Source organism: Taudactylus pleione, unplaced genomic scaffold (assembly GCF_031769625.1).
Source record: "Taudactylus pleione unplaced genomic scaffold, aTauple2 ptg000003l, whole genome shotgun sequence".
NCBI classification, from domain to species: domain Eukaryota; kingdom Metazoa; phylum Chordata; class Amphibia; order Anura; family Myobatrachidae; genus Taudactylus; species Taudactylus pleione.
Window position 1 is genome coordinate 925,511 of NW_028284406.1, and position 21,706 is coordinate 947,216.

General features: G+C 44.3%; 1 protein-coding gene across 7 annotated transcripts in view; it reads right to left on the minus strand.

Moving 5' to 3' along the window:
* Positions 1-21,706, minus strand: part of RALGDS (ral guanine nucleotide dissociation stimulator) — a 145,337-nt gene that overhangs the window by 12,638 nt on the left and 110,993 nt on the right. For 5 of the 7 annotated variants that reach the window (XM_088462551.1, XM_088462535.1, XM_088462301.1 and 2 more), the window contains exons 2-6: positions 7,050-7,226; positions 4,286-4,479; positions 2,166-2,240; positions 563-756; positions 211-332 (exon numbers count right to left, since the gene is read on the minus strand). In XM_088462551.1, coding sequence (XP_088318677.1) covers positions 211-332; positions 563-756; positions 2,166-2,240; positions 4,286-4,479; positions 7,050-7,226 — 762 coding nt within the window. The remainder of the gene's footprint in view (positions 1-210; positions 333-562; positions 757-2,165; positions 2,241-4,285; positions 4,480-7,049; positions 7,227-21,706) is intronic. The other 2 variants (XM_088462584.1, XM_088462523.1) reach the window with 1 other exon arrangement.

A 21,706-nucleotide genomic window follows, 5' to 3' on the forward strand; every position in this document is an offset into this window, starting at 1 on the left:
CATATTTCGCCGTATGTAGACTACTCTCAGTGTCCCACAGAGGAGAACAAGCAAGAAGTGCAGAGGTTGTGCACAGACTGGGGGCGGCCATTTTGTGCACTGAACCAAATTTCCAGATAATTCAGTTTATAGGAGTGTGTGTAGAGTACACTATAATAGCGTTCAGACAAAGAAATAAGGGAAGGATGAGGGTTTGTGTAAAGTACTCACAGCATCCATGACTGTAAACTGTTCTGCCAGCATATCCTGCCGGAATGACAGGAAGTCCGGCTTCCCCTCCAAGAGAGCGCTTTCCTCCACAAGGCGGAACGTGCAGCTTGTGTGGTCCACGACTGTCAGACAAGACGGAAGGAGAATGTCACTCACAGGATTCAGTTCTAATAAACCCATACTGAGGGGCTCAATCTACTGCTAAGATGCAGCTAAGATACATAGAACTAAAAGTGTGAAGAGAAAGCAATAGACACGCGCTTGAACAACTTGTGAAGAAGCGGCAGCCATCTTAACTGCTTACAGCCATTTCTATAACGCTCAAACGACCAGTGCCACGTGATTAACTCACCATCCTGATCCAACTCGCTAACTTGCTGCCGCTGGAACTGTGTCAATAGATTGCGGGCTCTGCGTTCCAGGTCTGAGCCTGGGATGTTGTGCCGAACATATGCAATAAGTTGCTTCAAACACACGTAATCCGGTGCTTGGCGGAAATCCTCTGAATACTGATCCAGCCAGGCGCCCAAGATGGACGAAATGGTGCTTTTGGGTGAATGAAAAACAAAAGTTAAGTTCTAAGCAGGAAAACGAATATAGTTATTTCTCACAGTACAAAAGTTTAATTTTGGAACCAAGAAAGTTGTTAGTTTATGGTCATAGTCCTCACTGGTAACAATACACTTAATAACAGTGTGATACACACTCCAATAGGCACAAAACCGTCACTCAGGGACAATAGTGAATAATAAACAACTCTACTGACCGACATTTCATGGCTAGAAGACTTTCTTCAGGGTCACAACAGATGAACACAAAGAGATACAACTTACCAAGACGTAATAGCCCCCCACGAAGCCGCACAGCCGGATGAAGGTCTTCCGTGAGAGGCGGCCAACGTCACCAGGCTGGTGGGCGCCGAGACGTTCTCAGACAGTGTCTGGCCTGCACGCTACATGGTGGGCTATTCACTTATACAGCTGTTTATTAATGTTTACTGTTGTCCCTGAGAGCCTATTGGAGAGGGGTTTGCTGCTACATTTGTGCAAGTTGTTTAATATATTGATATATAACACACACACACATTTATGATTGGTTTTCTTTTAAACTTTTTCTTTGTTGACTTAACCTTTAAATATTATTAGAAAGTGTTTAATAAATAAATACACAGCCTGAGGTGACCAGACAGTTATACAATAAGCCAACTGGAGAGGGGGCTTTTCAGGGCAATGTCTGGATCAGACCCCCTCCCCCTTCCGCGTCTGCTCTTTGATATTACAGACGTGGAAATTTTGTGGATCTGTTGAGGGAGGAAATCAGCCGTCCGGTTACTTATAATTAAATCAATCTAAAAATACATATTCTCTTTCCGGTCTGGAAAGTTGTACAAATTTTTATTTAGAAGACAAAAAAAAAAAAAAGAAAAAAAGTGTTTTGTGAGGTAAAAAAAAAGTAAAAAAACACCGACATAAGTGAGCAAAAGAAGTTTTTAAATGTATTGTGAAAGAAAAAAAAAAAAAAATCTAATTATGTTACACCCCAAACAGATACAAATAAAGCAGTCTAAAAGAAATAGAAGAAAATCTACACTTCTATTAAATAAAAAAATAAAATAAAGTAAATATTGATTTAAAGCATGTAATACTGTACATAATTTTAGGGGATTGAAGGGATATTTGTCATTGTGCCATTTTGCTCCAAGTGAGGAAAATATTTTAACTGAAGGCAAAAATGAAGTGAAGAGTGGAAAAAAACAAAACAATGGGGATAGCACACATCGTCCCCCACACATCGTGTGCTATGAATGTGTGCACGCATCTCCAGAAAGGGAGGGTATGTGAATGCAACCAAATCTCCCATAGTAAAGGAACACCTTCTGTTTTTGAGTGTCTGCCAAATGGAGAGAAGCCGATTATCAGCTGGAAACGCAGCTGTACACGAAAGGTCAAACTCACTTCTTCAGTTCCAGGCGATCGTCAACCGTGTTATGGGAGTGTTCGCCGTTGAGCTGAGGGTGGAGGCGCCAAAACCTTTTAAAAAAAATAAACAATAATAATTAAATAAATAAAAAATATGTAGCTTATTATAGAAGTAAGGTTATTTATAGCATCCAGCTAATTTTTTTTTTAGCTGTTGCCCGCGGCTTCACTCACAATGAAATCGCTCCAACATTTTTTTTATTTAAGGTGTTCTAGTTGTATTGTTTTGCATAGGGGTCCTGCCGCGGGAGTTGCAGACGTGACCAGCAGCGCTACACAGACGGGTGACAGCAGCGCTTTTACCCACCACTCACACCAATGTCACTGTGTGCCCTGTGCACAGACTGCTATGTAACCTCTCATATTCACCCACCTCTCACACCAATGTCACTGTGTGCCCTGTGCACACACTGCTATGTAACCTCTCCTATTCACCCACCTCTCACACCAATGTCACTGTGTGCCCTGTGCACAGACTATGTAACCTCTCCTATTCACCCACATCTCACACCTATGTCACTGTGTGCCCTGTGCACAGACTGCTATGTAACCTCTCCTATTCATCCACCACTCACACCAATGTCACTGTGTGCCCTGTGCACAGACTGCTATGTAACCTCTCCTATTCACCCACCTCTCACACCAATTGTCACTGTGTGCCCTGTGCACAGACTATGTAACCTCTCCTATTCACCCACATCTCACACCTATGTCACTGTGTGCCCTGTGCACAGACTGCTATGTAACCTCTCCTATTCATCCACCACTCACACCTATGTCACTGTGTGCCCTGTGCACAGACTGCTATGTAACCTCTCCTATTCATCCACCACTCACACCTATGTCACTGTGTGCCCTGAGCAGACTGCTATGTAACCTCTCCTATTCACCCACCTCTCACACCAATGTCACTGTGTGCCCTGTGCACAGACTGCTATGTAACCTTTCCTATTCACCCACCACTCACACCAATGTCACTGTGTGCCCTGTGCACACACTGCTATGTAACCTCTCCTATTCACACACCTCTCACACCAATGTCACTGTGTGCCCTGTGCACAGACTATGTAACCTCTCCTATTCACCCACATCTCACACCTATGTCACTGTGTGCCCTGTGCACAGACTGCTATGTAACCTTTCCTATTCACCCACCACTCACACCAATGTCACTGTGTGCCCTGTGCACACACTGCTATGTAACCTTTCCTATTCACCCACCACTCACACCAATGTCACTGTGTGCCCTGTGCACACACTGCTATGTAACCTCTCCTATTCACCCACCACTCACACCAATGTCACTGTGTGCCCTGTGCACAGACTATGTAACCTCTCCTATTCACCCACATCTCACACCAATGTCACTGTGTGCCCTGTGCACAGACTGCTGTGTAGCCTATCCTATTCACCCACCACTCACACCTATGTCACTGTGTATCCAGTGCACAGACTGCTATGTACCCTATCCTAGTCATGTGACTGCAGGCACAAAGCACCTCTCCACCCACCCCTTACCGCCGCGGCATGGTGCCACACCTATCTCACCAATGTCTCTGTGTGTCCTGTGTACAGACTCCTATGCAGCCTATACAAGTGACTGCGGGCCCAAATCACCTCTCCCCCCCTAACCCCTTCCTGCCGCGCACATGGAGCCACACCTATCTCTTGCATTGATGATGTCAATAACTTTTGTCTTTGCTATTGTTCAGCTTTAACTTGACGGATGGAGAGGAGACAAAGCGCAGGTTATTTTTAGGAGTTTCCACTACACAATAATGCAGTTTCCATGAAAATTAGTTCAGTAGTTTTTGCGCAACTCTGAACAAACAGACAGACACAACGTTCTTATTATATTACTATTCATAGTAAGAACTTCAAAAATGATTGATACCTAAGCAGTCTAGAGACAGAGGGATAGGGAATCTATCCTTCGAAAAAGGTTTCCCCCTTAGATAACCTGTTGGCTTTTTCGTGCCTTCCTGAAACTTTTACTACACACATACTGTACATGTCTCCATCTGTTCCGTGGTTGGTATTCATATGTTTAAATCATCAGAGACTTTTTTTTTGTCAACCTTCACTAGTGGACTCACTTGTTCAGCAGCAGGTCTAGCACTTGCTTAGTGGTAGCGAAGGCCCGATAGGTGCACAGGAAGATGGTGACGTAGGTGGAGTCGTTGCCTTTGAATGCAGAGACCAGGTATTCCACCAGCTTCTCCAGAGTCCCAGCCTTGATGGTTCGTACTTTGCATGTCTCATAAAGGCTCAACGCCGACTCGTTCTCATACTGCGTCAGGGAAGGGAAGAAAATAAAAGGACACTTCAGCGCAGTCCAAAATGCTACTTACTAAAATACTGGGAGGGTCTGCCTTAGAAATGAGCTAGAACCAGATAGTGCAGGCAAAGCTGGTAAAAGAGGAAGATGTGGTTAGATGACAAGCAGTCGGGTTAGATTAGCATGAATTAATGTGTGGATTTACCCTTCAAACATTATTAGTACACTGTATGTCTCTTTAATAAAACATCACTTTCAAACAAGACTTTTGCATGAAATCATCTGTAAAAATATCAGAAACACTGATGCTGCAATTTACCAGATAGGGCGTGAGAAAACGATGTTAGCAACATTTTTAGCCGAGGAGTGAAAAAAAAAAAAAAAAGTGAAGTCTTTGGATTCCCTGGTTATGGATGTTGCTAAAAGTGGTCAGTTATTTACAACCTGTCAAATGTTAGCAACAGTGGGTTTCTGAGTTTTAAGCAGGTGATTCCAGGCATAGGTACTATTTTTAATATCTGGTGATTTTTAACAATAGTTTTGAGTGGAATTGCCTGTTACCCTTAGTTCTTCAGGCAACGTAATAATGGTGACTACATCCCTACTCCCCCCCCCCCAACTACAAGGCTACGTCGAGCCTGGGGTTAAGCAAACAGACCGATCAGCTTTACACGGGACAGCACTCCTGTGGTTTTGCAAGATGAGGATGTTGAGGGCTCTACCAGATCCGCATGGGCAGCCATATTCTGTGGTTGAACCCACAAGTTAAGAAAAACTGATCATCGGGGGTCCTTCCAAACTGTGGGGGGGAATGCATCAAACCTTCTAAAGAGAGGAGAAGTGGTAAAATGGAGACGTTTCCCAAACCAACCGATCAGCTACTACCTATCATTTTATATAAAGCACTAGATAAATGCTGGCTATAAGCCGATTGGTTGCTATGGAGCAACGTCTTCACTGGCCCACTTCTCCACAGTTTAGAATGTTTGATGCAATTCCCCCTGTGTCCTTACAGCTGATTGCCGACTACGTCTCTCACCATTCTCTACTGGTAATGCATACTGGGAGTTGCAGTTCAACCGATGGACTGCTACATGTCGTCTACCACTGTTCTAGACTTTTCTCATGTTTTACAGGATACGGTAAGGTTTTCACAGTCTTCCTTCCTTAATGTCTTATTTCTAAAACGCTGAATGTGTAAATCACTGGAATTATTTAATTATATACCTCTGGGATGCAAAGGAATTCCAAGGCTGTATATATTTCATATCCCTACAGCTAGAATGGTCTTAATGCGTGTTTAGACTTCCGTTCCTAAGTTACCTTTCCGTTCTGAGGCTCTATAAACTAAACTGTTTCCCCCAGAGACTAGTGGGGGCCAGTGTTCTCAACGGGTTTCATGTTACTGTAAGATCTTGGCCGACCTCTGCTTGGCCGGCCGACGTCTCCACCACACCCAGTCTCTGATATGGACCCTGTCTAGCAATAAGAATAACACAAGCAGTCTACACCTCAGTTCATCCAAACATGGGCGCCTTTCTGTCACGCTGCAGCTTACAAAATTTTGTGGCAAAAACAAAAAACAAAACAGGTTTCACCAGAGCACAGTTCCGGCAGCCATCTTGTGGGCCGAAAAAAGCAACCAATTTATGACAAACGATTTACTAGGAAGCAGTGTCCTAACAGAGTGTAGCAGGCGGCCATTTTGTGAACCAAACAAAGGTTCAAATGCGGCCTACTCGTCCACTAGGAGCTGCTTCTTGCCTTGGTGATGTTGCGAACAGCCTACATTCTCAAAAATATTGATTCAATACCACACAAAATGGCTGCCGAGCAGTGTGTGTAGGCGATATATAGGATTTCCCAGAATCCCGCGTTAGTTGTATTCCACAGCATTTTTCTGACAAGCAGATGGTAAGAGACAGCAGCGCAAAGCAGACAAGCATCAGTGGGGTGTGTAACTGGTTTAAAATAAAGAGTGACAGGACATTAGCTCCGACAAAGACAGGAGACAGTGTTGATTAGTAGAAACTGATTGGGCAATGGATGCTGTGGGGAATGAGAAGATGGATATTACGGTGTGTGAATGCATGCATATATACCGCGGCTCTTATCATTTCCATGCCTGGTACCATTTTCAAGTGAAATCATGGAATATGTATTGATTAACAGTTATTCACACATAAGTATGTATGTAATTGGGAAGTTAAATTCATAGTCTGACATACTTGTTCATGTATTTATTATATTATATTTATGTATTTATGTTATTCTTTATGTTATATCACTGGTAAACCATAAAGCAGTGAGGATGCAATGTAAAGCCCTTTTTGAAGGTGGATATGTATAACAAACATGGTGGTAGCGACCATCTTGCTTATTAATATAGCAAAGGGATGAAAATAAAGCGGTGAGGAGAGACCGGAGATGGCAGAGCGTAAATGGGGGCGGTTCGTTTCTGCCCTTCCCTGTCTGCACTGACCACAAGCAAAACATGAGCATCATTTATATAGAATGATCCAATAGGTACCCTCATTCCCCCCCCCACCGTCCCGGAATTTCTCTATCCCTGTCTTCCTCACCGTGGTATCACGGGGTCCGGCAAGCCCGCCTTCCGCAGTGCCCATGGGAGACGGAACCCTGCTTACCCCCAGCCATCGCTGCCCCTTGTTGGCCGTGTGGTGGAGCTGCACTTTGCGAAGGGAGATGCTGTAGATAACGCCGTCATCGACCTCTTCTCCGATCTCCTGGGCGGAGCTCTGCGAGGAGAGAACAGACAAGGGGTTAATCACCGACATAGCTCTAAATTGGAGTAGGAGCATTTCTCAGATACTGTTGTAATTTTTTTTTATTGCTAATTTTTTTTTTTTGCATTTATGAAAACTGGTGCACGGGTAAAGTCAAAAAGGTGTTGTAGCCCATAGCAACCAGACGTGTTCGAATGTGACCAATTGCTGCGGATTACTGCACATTAATGCATAGTTACCATTGCATTCATTTTTATATCTGGTTCTACGAATTATAAGGGGTCTATGTACTAAGCAGTGTTAGGAGACAGAGTGAAAAGTGATAAGGTGCCAGCCAATCAGCTCCCAACTGTCATTTTTCAAACACAGCCTGTGAGATGACAGTTGGGAGCTGATTGGCTGGCACCTTATCACTTTTCACTCTGTCTCCTAACACTGCTTAGTAAATAGACCCCTAAGTCTTTGTAGTGTCATTTTCTGCAGCTCCACACAAAACTCATAAGGCCCTGCCTGTCCTGTTTACAAGCGGCTCGCCACTGGAGCACTTTCCTTAGGAGGATGCCATAATCATCTTCTCTCCCTATGTAATTGGATCCACAGCCTCTCGGATAATGACACCTACTGCTGTGTCCATAGCAGCTGCCAGCCACCAGATGGCACATGAAATAATAAACAAAATAAATACGATTACCCTATAAACCTGTTACAGGATTAAATAGCTTTTACCATCCGTGCAAGAAGTTTAAAGCAAGCATTTTTACAATTTGTATTTAACAAAACCCTTCCCCCCCAAAAAAAATACAACTCAAGGGATCGCCTTAAAAATGTAGCACCGAGGATTCCGGAAACTGCAGCGGGTGGGAGAATGTGTAGAAGTGTGCAGCAAGCTTTGGCGCAATTCCCCCGTCACTCAGCGGCATTAAATATCCCATAATGCATCACACTTGCTCAGTTGCACCAGGACTGGTAAAACACTTCGGTAGGAGTTTTTGTTAACAAGCACTACTAAACATACAGCTAGATTGCAAGCTCTTCGGTGCAGAGTCTCCATTTACAAGTATTAATGACCCTTTCATGAGGCAATGTTAAATTGCCCTTGTCCCTTCCTAATTGCCACTGTCAGAGGTAGACGACAGACCCAGATGAGGGTATGCTTAGAATCTGTATACCTGGAAAACAATTTAGTTATTATCACTAAAGGGGCCTATGTATTAAAGCTAGGAGAGAGATAAAATTGTGAGAGATAAAGTACTAACCCATCAGCTTCTAACTTACATTTTACAGGCTGTATTTACAAAAATGACTATTAGGAGCTGATTGGTTGGTACTTTCTCTCACAATTATATCTCGCCCCCCTAAATGAAATAAAACTCCTATTTTATCATGAATATAACACAGGAGATATCGCAGTTATCTCCTGCGCTAGTGGCAGATGTGGAGCAGACCGCCAGCCACAATAAACGAGAAGTTTGCGGAGCACGGCTCTGATAGTGAACGCTATCTGCAGGTGTTGCTAACTCGCCCTTACCTATGGAAAAGTGTTCCCGGAGTGTGAAAAGGAATCCATTTAAATCCTTCCGCCTACTCCAGCTCTCTCAGTGCGAATGCATGACCGAGAGGTTGGGCACGCGCAGTACCATTGCCGGGACAGAACCCAGCCGCTGCCATTAGTGGCAAATGTATAGCTTTTAAGATATGAGAGTACAGCTGACTATCGGAGCAGTTTTCCTGGTAGGAGGGCGTGGATAAATCGCCCCAAACTGCAGGTCCCCAAATCACAGCAATCATTTTCAGAGCATTTCTATTAACAAATAGGTCCCTTAGACTAGACAGATGTATGATTTTAATGTGTAGAATGAGCCAATATTTCTGACAAAGCAGCCTGACAATTCACTAGGAACCATGGACATGGCTGAGGCCTAAAATTCTTGGGGAGTTCCACAGCCTGCACATTGCCTCACCCACAAAATGGCTGCCTCCGCTATGTTTGGGCAGTGGGCACACTGTTATATCACGCTACTGTATTTGGAGCAAGTGTCTCTGCAGGAGCTGTGGGCCTGGCTGAACTCTAGTAGTCAATGAGTTAAAGTCATTCAAAACTCAAATTTTCCTTCCCCATTCTTCCCCATGCATATTGTGCTTTCTTGCACATTCAAGAAAATCCCCGACACTTCCTCTATTGTCGGTCCTGATACTTAGAACCCCTGAAAGCTGTCCATGGACTTGCGAGATACTGATTTCACGGAAAACGCAAGTTAAACATACCAGTATGACACGTGACTGACAGCCCATAGTTATAAAGTACCGTATCACTGGGACAGGGTAAAGAATATCTTCTCAATCTCATTATACTGTACATAAAATATACAGTATGAGCAGGTGTCATTTATTGAAACAATATAGTGTTCACTCTAGGTCCGGCGCTGGACCTAGAAAAAAAAAGCACATCTGCGCACGTCGAAGGCGCGCCTAAAAAGGGGGCGTGGTCAAGGGAATGGGGGCGTTTCTTTAAGACACGTACTCTTTTCGTCACTCTTGGGGGCGTGCCCGGCACTTACACACATGCCGTGCTGCCCCCAAGCGCTGCTATCAGTGTGAATGGATGCTGGGCATACGCCCGGCATCTATTCACCGGTGGTGACTGCTACACCGCTGTTTTCTCCACCTGCGGGACACTGCGACCCACGGGTAGTGACGGCACCCGCAGGCTGTTTCAGCAGGGCGCTGCGCCATTGGGCAGGGTGCTTTTGCCCCGCTAAAACAGCCTAGCGGGAACGCTACAATAACAAACGCAGGGTGTGATTCACAGTCGTACGCTAATGCACCCACAGCTGTGATTTTCGCTGCTGTGGATGTCCGAAAATATGCTAATGCAACAGCCGCCGAGACTTGTAAGGAGACGCCCACCTGAGCCATCGCAGCTGTCCGCAACTGCGTACACATAGGCAGCATCGGATGCAGATCAGGCAAACATGGACTCCTTGAGTTAGTCTAAGGTCACTCAGTATGGCCGCCGTAACCAAGACACCGAAGCCCTGTTTCCAGACTATGGATCACAGACGGAGGATGTGACATGCCTGCAAAACGGTCTAGATACGTCTGCGTTTTTAGCCGAGACTCCCCGCTGCCTCCCCCAAACGCTCTCTACCTGTCAATCACACTTCGGATAAAGACTCGCAGCAGGCGACTACGGTAATGTACATTGACGCATGCGCAATGCGACTCAGACGCATCTGCAGCGCCAAAATAAATCGCTCCATTTGCGAAAATATCTGTATAGCGTATAACTGAATCAGGCCCTCATTTCGCTGTTGTTATCAATGCACCAGTCTGACGGGCAACTGAATTCGCTGCTATGTTGAATAGCGCCGGGAATGAGTTCCCTGCGCTATTCAATTGGCGCAACTGAATTGAATCGCCCCCTAAATGTCTAAGAAACCTAAAAAGATCTACACAAAATCTAACAAAGAAAAATACAACTTGTCGCTATAAGCAATTTGCTGAGCGACACATTGCAGGTGATCATATATTCTGATTCATCGCAGAACGCAACTGCAAATCGGCCGATGGTGCGTACTACGCATGCACCGCCGTGCGCGTGTGAGTCAGCATTGCGATCACCTACGCAGATACAAAAGCCATCGCAGACCGAGGGACGGGACGTCAGCGTTTGGGGAGTGGTCAGAGAAAAGCAGGTGTGCCTGTCCGTTTAAACGACGTTGCATGGACGTGCATAAATTAGCCACTGCGACGGCATACGCAGCTTCTGTACTCACTGCGTGCAACGAGGTCAGCAATTTCTGAGAAAGGTCAGCCCTGCTGTAATTGTGCGTGAGGGGCCGATGTTACTCGATGTTCCCGATGTATACGCAGCAAGGTATTACGGATGTGAGATAGCGGTAGTGGGCGTCTCTATACTGGCTGTGCAACAGCTTTGCGATTGCAGGCATTAGAAAATTTTCGCAGCAGAGCTGCGTGCGTAATCGCGGCAGCGATCGTAATATCGAACCGTAGTGAATCAGGTCCAAAGTGCTGCAAATATCTGTATAAACAGTGAGTTCTGAGGTCTCCACTTCAGTGTTGTAGTCTTCAAAGGAGTTTCCCACTGTATTTGGCATTGAGTAGCCCGTCCCCTAGCCCCCCCTCCCCCATCCATGACTTTTAAATCAGTAGCCAGCTGTCATATATACGTTTGCTACCTCCCATCTCTCCTGCACCTGAGGAATCTGAGAAGTATCCAAGGGGACTGGCGGAGGCTGTTCTCTACATGCCCGTGTCCAGACCTTGCAACACACAACCAGCGGCCGGGGGGGTCCCAGGTGGGAAGTCCTATCCTGGAACTAATAAACTGTAAAACAACATGAAATAATTCCTTGGTCTCACAAATGTACATATCCCCGGACATACGGCGAGTTCACATCGGGACGCACAGCTGCCACACAAGCATGCAAATACAATCCCTTAATTTCCCATCAGCCGATATACAAAATAAATACAAATCGTACAGACATACTTCCGTGCCTATTCAAATGGAGGGAGAGATGCAGGCTCTGGCCAGTTTTGTCGTTTAAAAAGAAAAAATTGTCCCTCTTTTTTTTAACCATAGCTTTGGGAAGAGGAATTAGAATACAATTTAACCCGGTTTTCAGTTGCGGTATTGCCATATTATACATATTCAGTGACATTAACATACGGCATTATGGGTGTTATCTGCAAGCCGTGGCGACTTGTTCAGATGGCGCCTCTAAATGGCACATTCTCTAAACGGACATAGGGGTTACTGGTAAATACCGCCCCCCCCTAACACGCATTTTGCAGATTCAACAGTACACTTCATAAAATACATGAGTGTTAGAACAGACTGCGGTCACGGTTTTGATATGTACAGTGTGTGGTACAAAATGTACATTTCTGTAAAATATTAGTTCCTTGTTTTTATCGCTGATTAGTGGCAACTTATAAAATAAACATTATTCTGATGTAAGGTTCTGCTGAGCAACCAAATGTTTCTAAATTGCAGGAAACTAGAAAGAAAAAAAGGCGGGAGACAGACAGCGTCCACAAAAAGCAAAAGGAAGTTAGAGGGGATATAGATATACATTACTGTAGGTCAGGTTGGTCACTAGAGGTGAAAACAAGAATCAGAAAAGTCCTACAAAAATTGCACAGATTCTCAAACTCGGTCCTCAGGACCCCGAACAGTGCATGTTTTCCAGGTCTCCTCACAGAATCACAAGTGAGATAATTGGCGCCACCTGTGGATCTTTTCAAATGCGTCGATTAGTAATGAATACACCTGTGCACCTGCTAGGTGACTTGTGTGGGGTCCCGAGGACCGAGAACCTGATTCAGAGCCGGACGCTATTTGCGCTTGCTCGTTCAGAAAAAGGGGCCGGATATTTAAATAGAGCGCTCGCTCTTTGCGGTCTGTTGACGCCTCTATGTCTGAACGAGCAAACGAAACATGCGCTCGCTATTTTGTAAAAAACGCCCCCTGGCCGCTCGCATCCTACGTCATCTCCGCTATTTGATCAATCGAGTACATCGAAAGGCTTCTGAACTGCTCGCAGTGCTTGTGGTAGGATTTTCCTACCGCAATCATGCGAGCAGTTCAGGCTAAGAAACAACCAAGTGACGTGGCCAATGACGCTGCTTTGTTAATTATGCACACCCTTAAAACACCAGTTTTGACCGTTTGGCACGCCTGCGTTCAGATCACCACTCCCCGTTTTCAAGCACCTTCCCCTGTTACCACCCACAAACGCCTCATTCTGTCACTCAAATTAGCAGGCATTCGCTATTTAGCGAGCACACAATTTCCGACCGCAATGACTGGTTCGCGCATGCGCATTACAACCCATACTCAGTTGAGCGAACGAGCGGCCGCTTACGAGCGGCTCTGAATCAGGCCCAGAGTTTGAGAACCACTGGTCTAATGTACTATTAAACAATTTTAAAATATTGGAGAATGCACCGCAGATGTTTCCCTGCATCTGTCAAATGGGTGTTACTGGGTGTGTAGCCGAAGTTGTAATTATGATGAGAGGACGCCTATTTCAGACGCCTGTACCTAGCATGGGGTAGGCGTAAGCGCCACTAACAGTGATGGCCGCTACTGTTGCACATGTAATGGCTGGAGGGCGGTGCAGAGATCTGTGCGACTCAAAACATGGGCAGATACTTCACCAGGAAATAAGGACTCATTAAAACAATGTATATACGCTGTGACGCTCTTTAACTACAACTCCCAGTGTATAGCAGAGCACTGCTGGGGGTAGTGGTTCGACAAGAGCCCTGTGAACCATTTGAACAGGTGCAAGCAGCTTTCTGCTTGTGGCTTTGACACATCCAGCAGTCTGACCCGGCAATATGCTGTATGCAAACAAACACACACAGCTATATATCAAACACAGCACAGGGCGCATAAAACCAAAGGCAGCCACAATCTCTCGCTGCTGTGGCTGACAGGTACGGTACACTACTAACGTGTGACTTCTCCCTGCCCCCACTGTACAGAGACGTTCCACATTGCAGAAGGAAACTAACACATTTCCACGCAATGTGTATTTTCACTTTTCTGCACAAAAATGACAATCTGACCAAAGCACCCTCTGGATTTGCATAACCCCCAAGCACAAAGAATGGTTGCCACAGAAACGTGGAGCACGGACCAATCTATCAAGGTAAAAATAGTTTTGTGTTCTCCTTAGAGAAACAGATCCCCCACTCCCGAGAGGCTTATCTATTAAAAGGTAAAGGATGAGCAATCATTACGACAAGAATCATACAAAGGTGATGGCTACCCCAAGGCGCGCGAGCCTGCCGACATTTTAAAATAATTCCCAGGGACAACTATGTCAAACCTGGGTCAGTTGAACATCATTTAAAAATGTCCGCCATCCGGCCGACCATATTTTGAATTTATCTAGCCGGACAGATTCAATTGGCTGGACAGAGGCCATCGAGACGCGATTGAGACCAATAACATGTCCGTTGAATTAAAGGGAAGCCCCTCAGACACTACGGATCGTCACAGTAATGGTGCATACACACGGGTCGACCTTCAGCGAAAACGATATCGATGAACGATCTCCCGGATTATCAATATATCGATCATCCAGCACGCCACCAACGACCTGCGATCGTCAATACCGACTAGGTTGGCCTACATGCACGGTCGATGGACGATATCTTTATCATCCATACGTGCCCGCGCATCGCAGGTCGTTGGTGGGTTGGAGGCACCGAAATATTGTGCATTTTAATCGTACCATGTGTACGCACCTTTACAATTGCAAGCTCTTGTGGGCAGGGTCTCTCTATGTATATTTATCCAAGCCTCTCATGGACCCGTTTAGCCATTCCAGAACTGCGCCACAGCACATACTGTATTAATATAATACAGATTTTTGTGTATAAAGTAGTCTCCAGCAGGAAAAATAAACACAATAAATATAAAAGCTGTAATAGTGCTCCTTTAATTACTGGGCCTGAGTCTGCCATCGGAAGGCAATCTCTGTGCGTTATTTGTCTGATCTAACGCAGTACAATACTTGAATGATAATCAGGCAGACGGCTTGGAATGAATACAGCTATGATCAGGAGGCGACAGACAATTGCCCAGCTGGAAGGAAAGACAGCAGAGGACGTGCTCCGACAACTACCTACAAAACTCAGAGCCGTATGTGTATTGCAGGAAGAATGTGAACCGCAAAGCAACTGGGATTTCCTAACGTGCATTGGCGTATATTGAGCTGCGCCTGCGTAAACTGGAAGTGCACCTAAGAATGCAGAGGCGATCAAATCTCTGGAGGTGCAATGCGCAAATGTGTAATTATTACAGCAAAGTCCAATCTGTTATCCTACACACTTCCTCAAATACTGTCTGGTATAGTCTACTTTATGATTTAAATGAATCACGAGAGCGAAGGGACATCAGGAATGTTTTTATTATAGGTGTCGCTTTTGTGTAGGCAAACTTTTTATGGCACTGCTCCAAGCGCGGCCAAAAAATGTGCTTTGCAGTGCAACATGAAGGGTCCGAGACCTGAGGAAAACCAGGCCTGAGATGGTGTAAAATTGTCAATGCAAGACAGCCGCATCCGGCATCTTCAGAACTCCGTCCCTTGCGAGGTCTGCAAATCGGAACTTTACCGCCAAAATCATAAAAGTGAAGGCCACATTACTGTGTCGCCCAATAATCAGGCTACCAATTCATGAAGAGCTAGACCTATTGCGTGTACCTCAGCCACATTGCTGTCACTAGTTCCTTGGTGAACGGATAAGGCTGCCTGCATTCACATGGATATTGGATCACCCCACAAAATGGCTGCCAAAAGCAGTGTGTACCTGAGGGGTCCACTTTAATCTATGATATTTAAAACCTTATGGGTTTTGTACAGTTAGGCTACATACTTATTCAGCCAGCGAATGAGCTATTGCTGCCAATATGATAATCACAGTCTGAAAAAAGCAGACTTTGAGAAACAACACTTAGCTTAGACCTTGATGGCGCTTTAGCAGAGTGTTACACTCGTGTTCTATGTTTACCTCACCATAAGTTACTGAGCATCAATGGTTAGGAAACAACGTCGATATTGATGCAAAGTAAATTGCTTGTTTGCTAGAAAGTGGATTTCTGTGAACAGAGCTCCTTTCGTCATTTTTTGGTACCATCGATGAGAATGCGCATAAAACTCTTTAACTTCTTAACTGATTATATTTTTTCCCGCCGAAACTGGTCAGAAATAGCTGGGGCCGCAGGAGAGTCAGAGGAGATGCCTTCTGCACATGTATAGAATGAATTTCCTCTTCAAAAACACAATGGGGTGGTACGATCCCACCTTGTCAGCTGAGGCACAGTTGGCTGCGTTCGCATCCCATGCAACCATGTCAATTAAGTGATTAAAATAAAGGGGTCTATTTACTAAAGGTGCATACACACTAGACGATATGCTCCCTGAGCGATATCGTCTAGTGTGTCCCCGGCAGGCTGTGCTCAATGTCGTTCATGACATTGAGCACAGCCGCTGAACGATATCATTAGCGATATCGTTCAGCGCCGGGCTCTCTCACCCATTCCCTGACATGCAGCAACCTGACGAGGTCGTCAGGTTGGCCTGCATGTCAGCGCGATGAACGATGATGACGAACGACCCGCGGGAACGCGCGTCGTCGTCACGTTCATCTTTTTTGTATTAGAAATGGACGATAAAGTGGACGACTGAACGATAACGTTATCGTTCAGTCGTCCACTTTAATCGCCCAGTGTGTACGCACCATAAGCCTTCGATGGAGATAAAGTAAATCCAACCAGCTCCTAACTGTCATTTTCCAAACACAACCTGTGACATGGCAGTTAGGAACTGATTGGCTGGTACTTTATCTGCACCCAAGGCTTAGTAAATCGACCCTTATGTCCATATGTATGAGAAACAGAAAAAAAAAAAAAAAAAAAAAAAAAAAAACCTGAAAAAAAAAATAGAAAAAAAGAAAACGAAATGAATGAAAAAAAAATAAAAATAAAAAAGTCCTGTGACTCAGAACTCTCCCACCTCCCCATCCTTGAACATAATACTGTGGTCAGGTTACGAAAACTATTATTCATTCTGTGACAATACAAAGTTACGTAGTGACAGCATGAAACAAAACAAAGGCTGGGAGAGTGGACTTTCGTTGGTGCCCTTTGCTGTCATTATAAGCCATTATTTCGGGAGGACCTGACCTTTGTATGGTAACCAGCCACGTACCCATCTTGGCGATGATGAAAGCACAGGAATCATGGCGATAAAATAACATTAGAGACAACAGAACTGGAGTTGGAGTAAAATCAAAAAAGCCTCTCCTTATTCAGCAAAAAGTAGGGATTAGTAGTCCCTATTTATCATTATTTTCAATTCGCCTATCAAGGCAAAATTTTCACCATCCGAAAGACACGAGGCTCAGATTACGTACGTTGCAGTGATGGGAGGGAGTTTATTCCTCATAATTCAGGATTTATTTATTTTTTTGCTCTGTTGTGATGGTATTTTGTTTATAGGCGGTTATCCTATTATAATCGGCATCACTTGGGATAGTTAGCCACCCGCGGATCTTGTGACAGCACCACAAATGGAGCCAAGAGCTCAAGAGCGGATTAAAACCTATAAACCTCTTAGCTTTAGCAGGAGACGGACTGTTCTGATGCGGGAAATGAGAAAGACCGGTCATTGTTTCTTGGAAATACCAAACAAGAAAAATAAAAATAAATAAAAATCTCTATAATCCATTGTACGCTGAATAAAATAAATCTATGCTTTTGGCACGTTTCCTGTCTGGACGCACATTGTATAAACACAAAAGGGGGATGGGTATTACTTCTATTTATTAGAAAGAAAAAAAACAAAAAAAAACAGCCTAGGACAGGGGTTCCCAAACTTTTTTGAATCATAGCACCCTAGAGTATCAGCATTTTTTCCAAGATACCCCTTGGCCAAAAGTTGAGAAATTCAGCAATAATTAAGTGGAGTAAATTGTGTTTATAGGTCACCCTTAGATACAGTTATTTGGTGGTTGACAGGGCTGCGCTCCATTTTGTCCACATATTGTTTGATTGGCAGCCATTAGCACTGGTTTTACCTATCACACCGACTAAAAATAGCTTTAGATTTGGTACCGAGGCACCCCTGTAAGTGCCCTGAAGCACCCCTTGGTGGCACGGCACACAGTTTGGGAACCACTGGTCGAGGGGATAGATTTACTAAACATTCTATAAAAAGGAAAGTGAAGATGTTGCCCATAGCAACTAATCATATTGTAGCCATCATTTATGTGGTACATTATAGCCTGGTTGCTATTGGCAACATCTACAGTTTTTGTTTTGTTTTTTTAGATGTTTCCGTAAATCTACCCCAAGATGGCCTTTGTTTAAACACTGTGGAGGCTGCCATTTTGTGGACTGCACAAATACTGTAATGCGGCATATTACTCATAAAGGACTGGTAACATCAGTGATGGATGACTGTTCCTTTAATCCACAAAATGGCTGCCTCCACTATATATAGGTAACAACTCTGATAAATAAACAACAAACCTGGATATTCCTTTTGCAGCAATAAAAACGCCTGTCAATGTAGAAGAAACGATTGTTGCTGACAGTAAACTTTGGCGCGCAGAGCATATTACACTGTTTAAACACCACACACCCATGTACAAGAAATCTTTTTGTTCCTCACCAATTGAAAACATTCCAGACCACAGATTAAACAATTCACTTCTACATTAACCTGGAGATCACCCTCAGTCTAACGCCACAAAAGAACCTGTACAAGTTTACATAAAGGTGAAAGCGAGTATTGTACGGTGAATGGAGACAGTGTATATTGTAATGGAGCAACATGTTATTCCAAATTGCAAATATGAAAAATAAGTACGCAATCGGCCGATTGTTGTGTACTGCGCATGCATCTCAGTGAGCGTGCGCAAACTAGCCATTGCAACCGTATCTGCGATCGCAGTGACTACATCGCAGAGTGATTGACAGGAAGTGCCGTTTGTGGGTGGTAACGGGAGGGTGGTCGGCCGAAACGCAGGCGTGCCAGTGCGTTTGAACGCCATTGCATGGGCATGCATAAATTATCCACTGCGATGCCATAAGCAGCCTGAGGTACCATAGCGTGTGTGGAAATGAGCAATTCCTGAGCAAGGTCAGGGCTCGTGCAAGTGAGGTTGCGATGGTACCGATGGTTTCGCAGCCTTGCTAAACATTACGGATGTGTGGTAAGGTAAGGTGGGCGTCCTAATGCAGCAGCATTGCAATCGAAATGAATTAGCATTCTGTAGTGAATCAGGCCTTTAGCCAACAAAATGGCTGCTTATAGAATAGGTGACAGGTTATTTTAATATGTATGTACCGGTTAAAACTATTGGTACAAAATGGCTCCCCACATTCTTTTCATGGGTTTCATCACTGTAGCACTTAGTAGAACACTGTACAGGGCACCTGGATGCTCTCATGTTATGCCAATGTGCATCTGAAGTGTCATGCTTTCCGGTTTGTCTATTAAGTTTAATACTACATTTACCACGGTTAAACGCTTACGCCTGCTGAGCAAATATAATCTCTGATCTGTCGCACCGATCATTACTGAAGCCGCCGCAACGTTAAGGGCCAAGCGTAAGGGACGAGAGAATTGTGTAGCACATTACCTCAAGATATATGGCTGAAAGAGTAACTGAAGTAAGAACACTATATCATATTATTACTATTGATTATCTGCTCCAATAGCGGATATCCCAGGTCACACTTATATAGTAAAGCATTTAAAGTAGCTGTACATCATTATACAGAAATAAATGCATGATCAACACTTCTATCCAATCTAGGAAAAAAAACACAGTGCCTGACATTCAAACAAGATGGAGTTTAAAGTATAAATCACAGAGGGTTAACATCCGACATTTCCAAACCATCGAATGTCTAATTGTCTGTATTTGTGTTCACGGAGTGCTTAATTCATTTATGGACAATGCTATTTTCCTGCTGGAGGTACAATAAAAAAAAATAAATGTATTGGTTTTAAACAGGATCCAGTTAAGATGCCGGACGTCAGGATACCGACGCATGTCAGAATGCCGACGAAGAGATCAAGATGCTGACGTCGGCATCCCAAAGGTAATACACACACACAACGATTTTGTTACCAACGATTTTCCGTCAGATATACTGTCAGAATTTTAAAAATGTAATAAACGATTTTTTTTTTTTTTAACTCCGAACGATTTATTTTTGCATATTCCCTTAATGAAAATCGTTGAGTTGGTCAGGCTCACTGAACTACAAACGTGAACGCGCATGAACTATAATCGTTCATCGTGTAACTCAGAAAGTGAACGATTTTTTCAACGATTGAACGATATCGTAAAAAAAAATCGTTGTGTGTGTGTATGCACCTTTAGGGTTAGCCCGGGGATGGGAGAGGGTTAGGTGTAGGGATCTCCCGGGGTAAGTTAGGGATAGGCACCACTGGGGGAGGGTCAGGGTGTAAAGGGGGGAGGGTTAGTCTACTTCCCGGCCCCTGTCGATATTTTGCACATCGGGATGCCGCCTTTGGTCTTCTGACCGCCGGTATCACATACACCAGTCATTCGTACAGAGTCCATTTTAAACAAGCAGTTCATTTTCTTTAAAATGCTGTATTAAAATTGAAGTCAACATATTATAAATTATACGTGTGTGTGTGTATGCGTGTATATATATATATATATATATATATATCCACTATGCCCTCAGGTAAGGGTACTGTCAAATGCAGCCACTGAACATCTGGAGCAGATATAAATTAGAGTGCTTTACAATGGGTAAAGGGAAGTTTTGTTTTCTCCGAGACCGGTCCTGGCTATAAATGGGTAAAAAAGGACTCTGCCATTTGTATCGGTCAGTGACAATGGCTGTGTGACTGGATACGATCCCTTATTCTGCTACAAATGGTCTTTCTGGGATGAGGAGACTGGAATTACACGGATGGGTTCCTGCTAAGTGCCCCTAACCACGGGGTCCAGATACCCTACATAACAATGACGCCATTAACACTGGCAACAGAATGTAGAACTACTCTGAATACAAAAAAAAAAATCTATAACTCTGAGGAGTCGTTTATCTGCCAGTAACCATTAGGTAGGACATTCAGGGGAAGATTAATCAAATCTGGGAGAGAGAGAGAAGTTGCTATATACAGTGAAGTTTAGTAGCCATTCGTGTACACTTACCTGTCCGGCGTCTTCGGGCGCTGTCCGGCCCTTCCGCGATCCTTGGACGCAGTGAGAATATCGGGGGACCGATATGTCTGTATTCTCACTGCGCTTGCGCCGGAGAGCGGCGTTTCAGGTCAGACCTGCTGCAATGGACGCTGGGGAAAGGGGGCGGAGCCAGCGCCGGGTAGTCAGCAGGGAAGTATGCTACTTCCCTGCTCAGTTCGGCTTGCGGTACAGATTACGCCATCCTCAGATGGCGAATCTGTACCTCAGGAGAGGAACGGAAAGCTGAGCTTTCCATTCCTTTATGAATTGCACTCACCATGTAAAAGTATGGTGACGCGATTCATACACGAAGCTGGGGTGCCGCTGGAGAAGGAATAACCTTCTCCACGGTAACCCCCTCTATGAATCGTCAAAAGCAGTGATAAGCCCTGTTTTCAGCTGCTTTGTGCATATACACCATTTTTCTATAAAATGACGGTTAGAAGCAGATTTGGTTGGTACTTTATCTCTCTCCAAGATTTGATAAATCTCCCCTCAGTACACTAATAACCTACATTGGAAGCATCCTATCCATTCACTAAGCGCTCAAGACATCACTGAAGCAATCTTATAAACAAGAATAATACAAATTTATAAAGTGCTTCCATCCAAAAGGGCTCAAAGAGCTTCACATTTGCAGGAAATAAACCATATTACAAGGAGGCAGCTATCTTGCAAACACTACAATGGTTACAGTGGGCGAATACAAAATATGA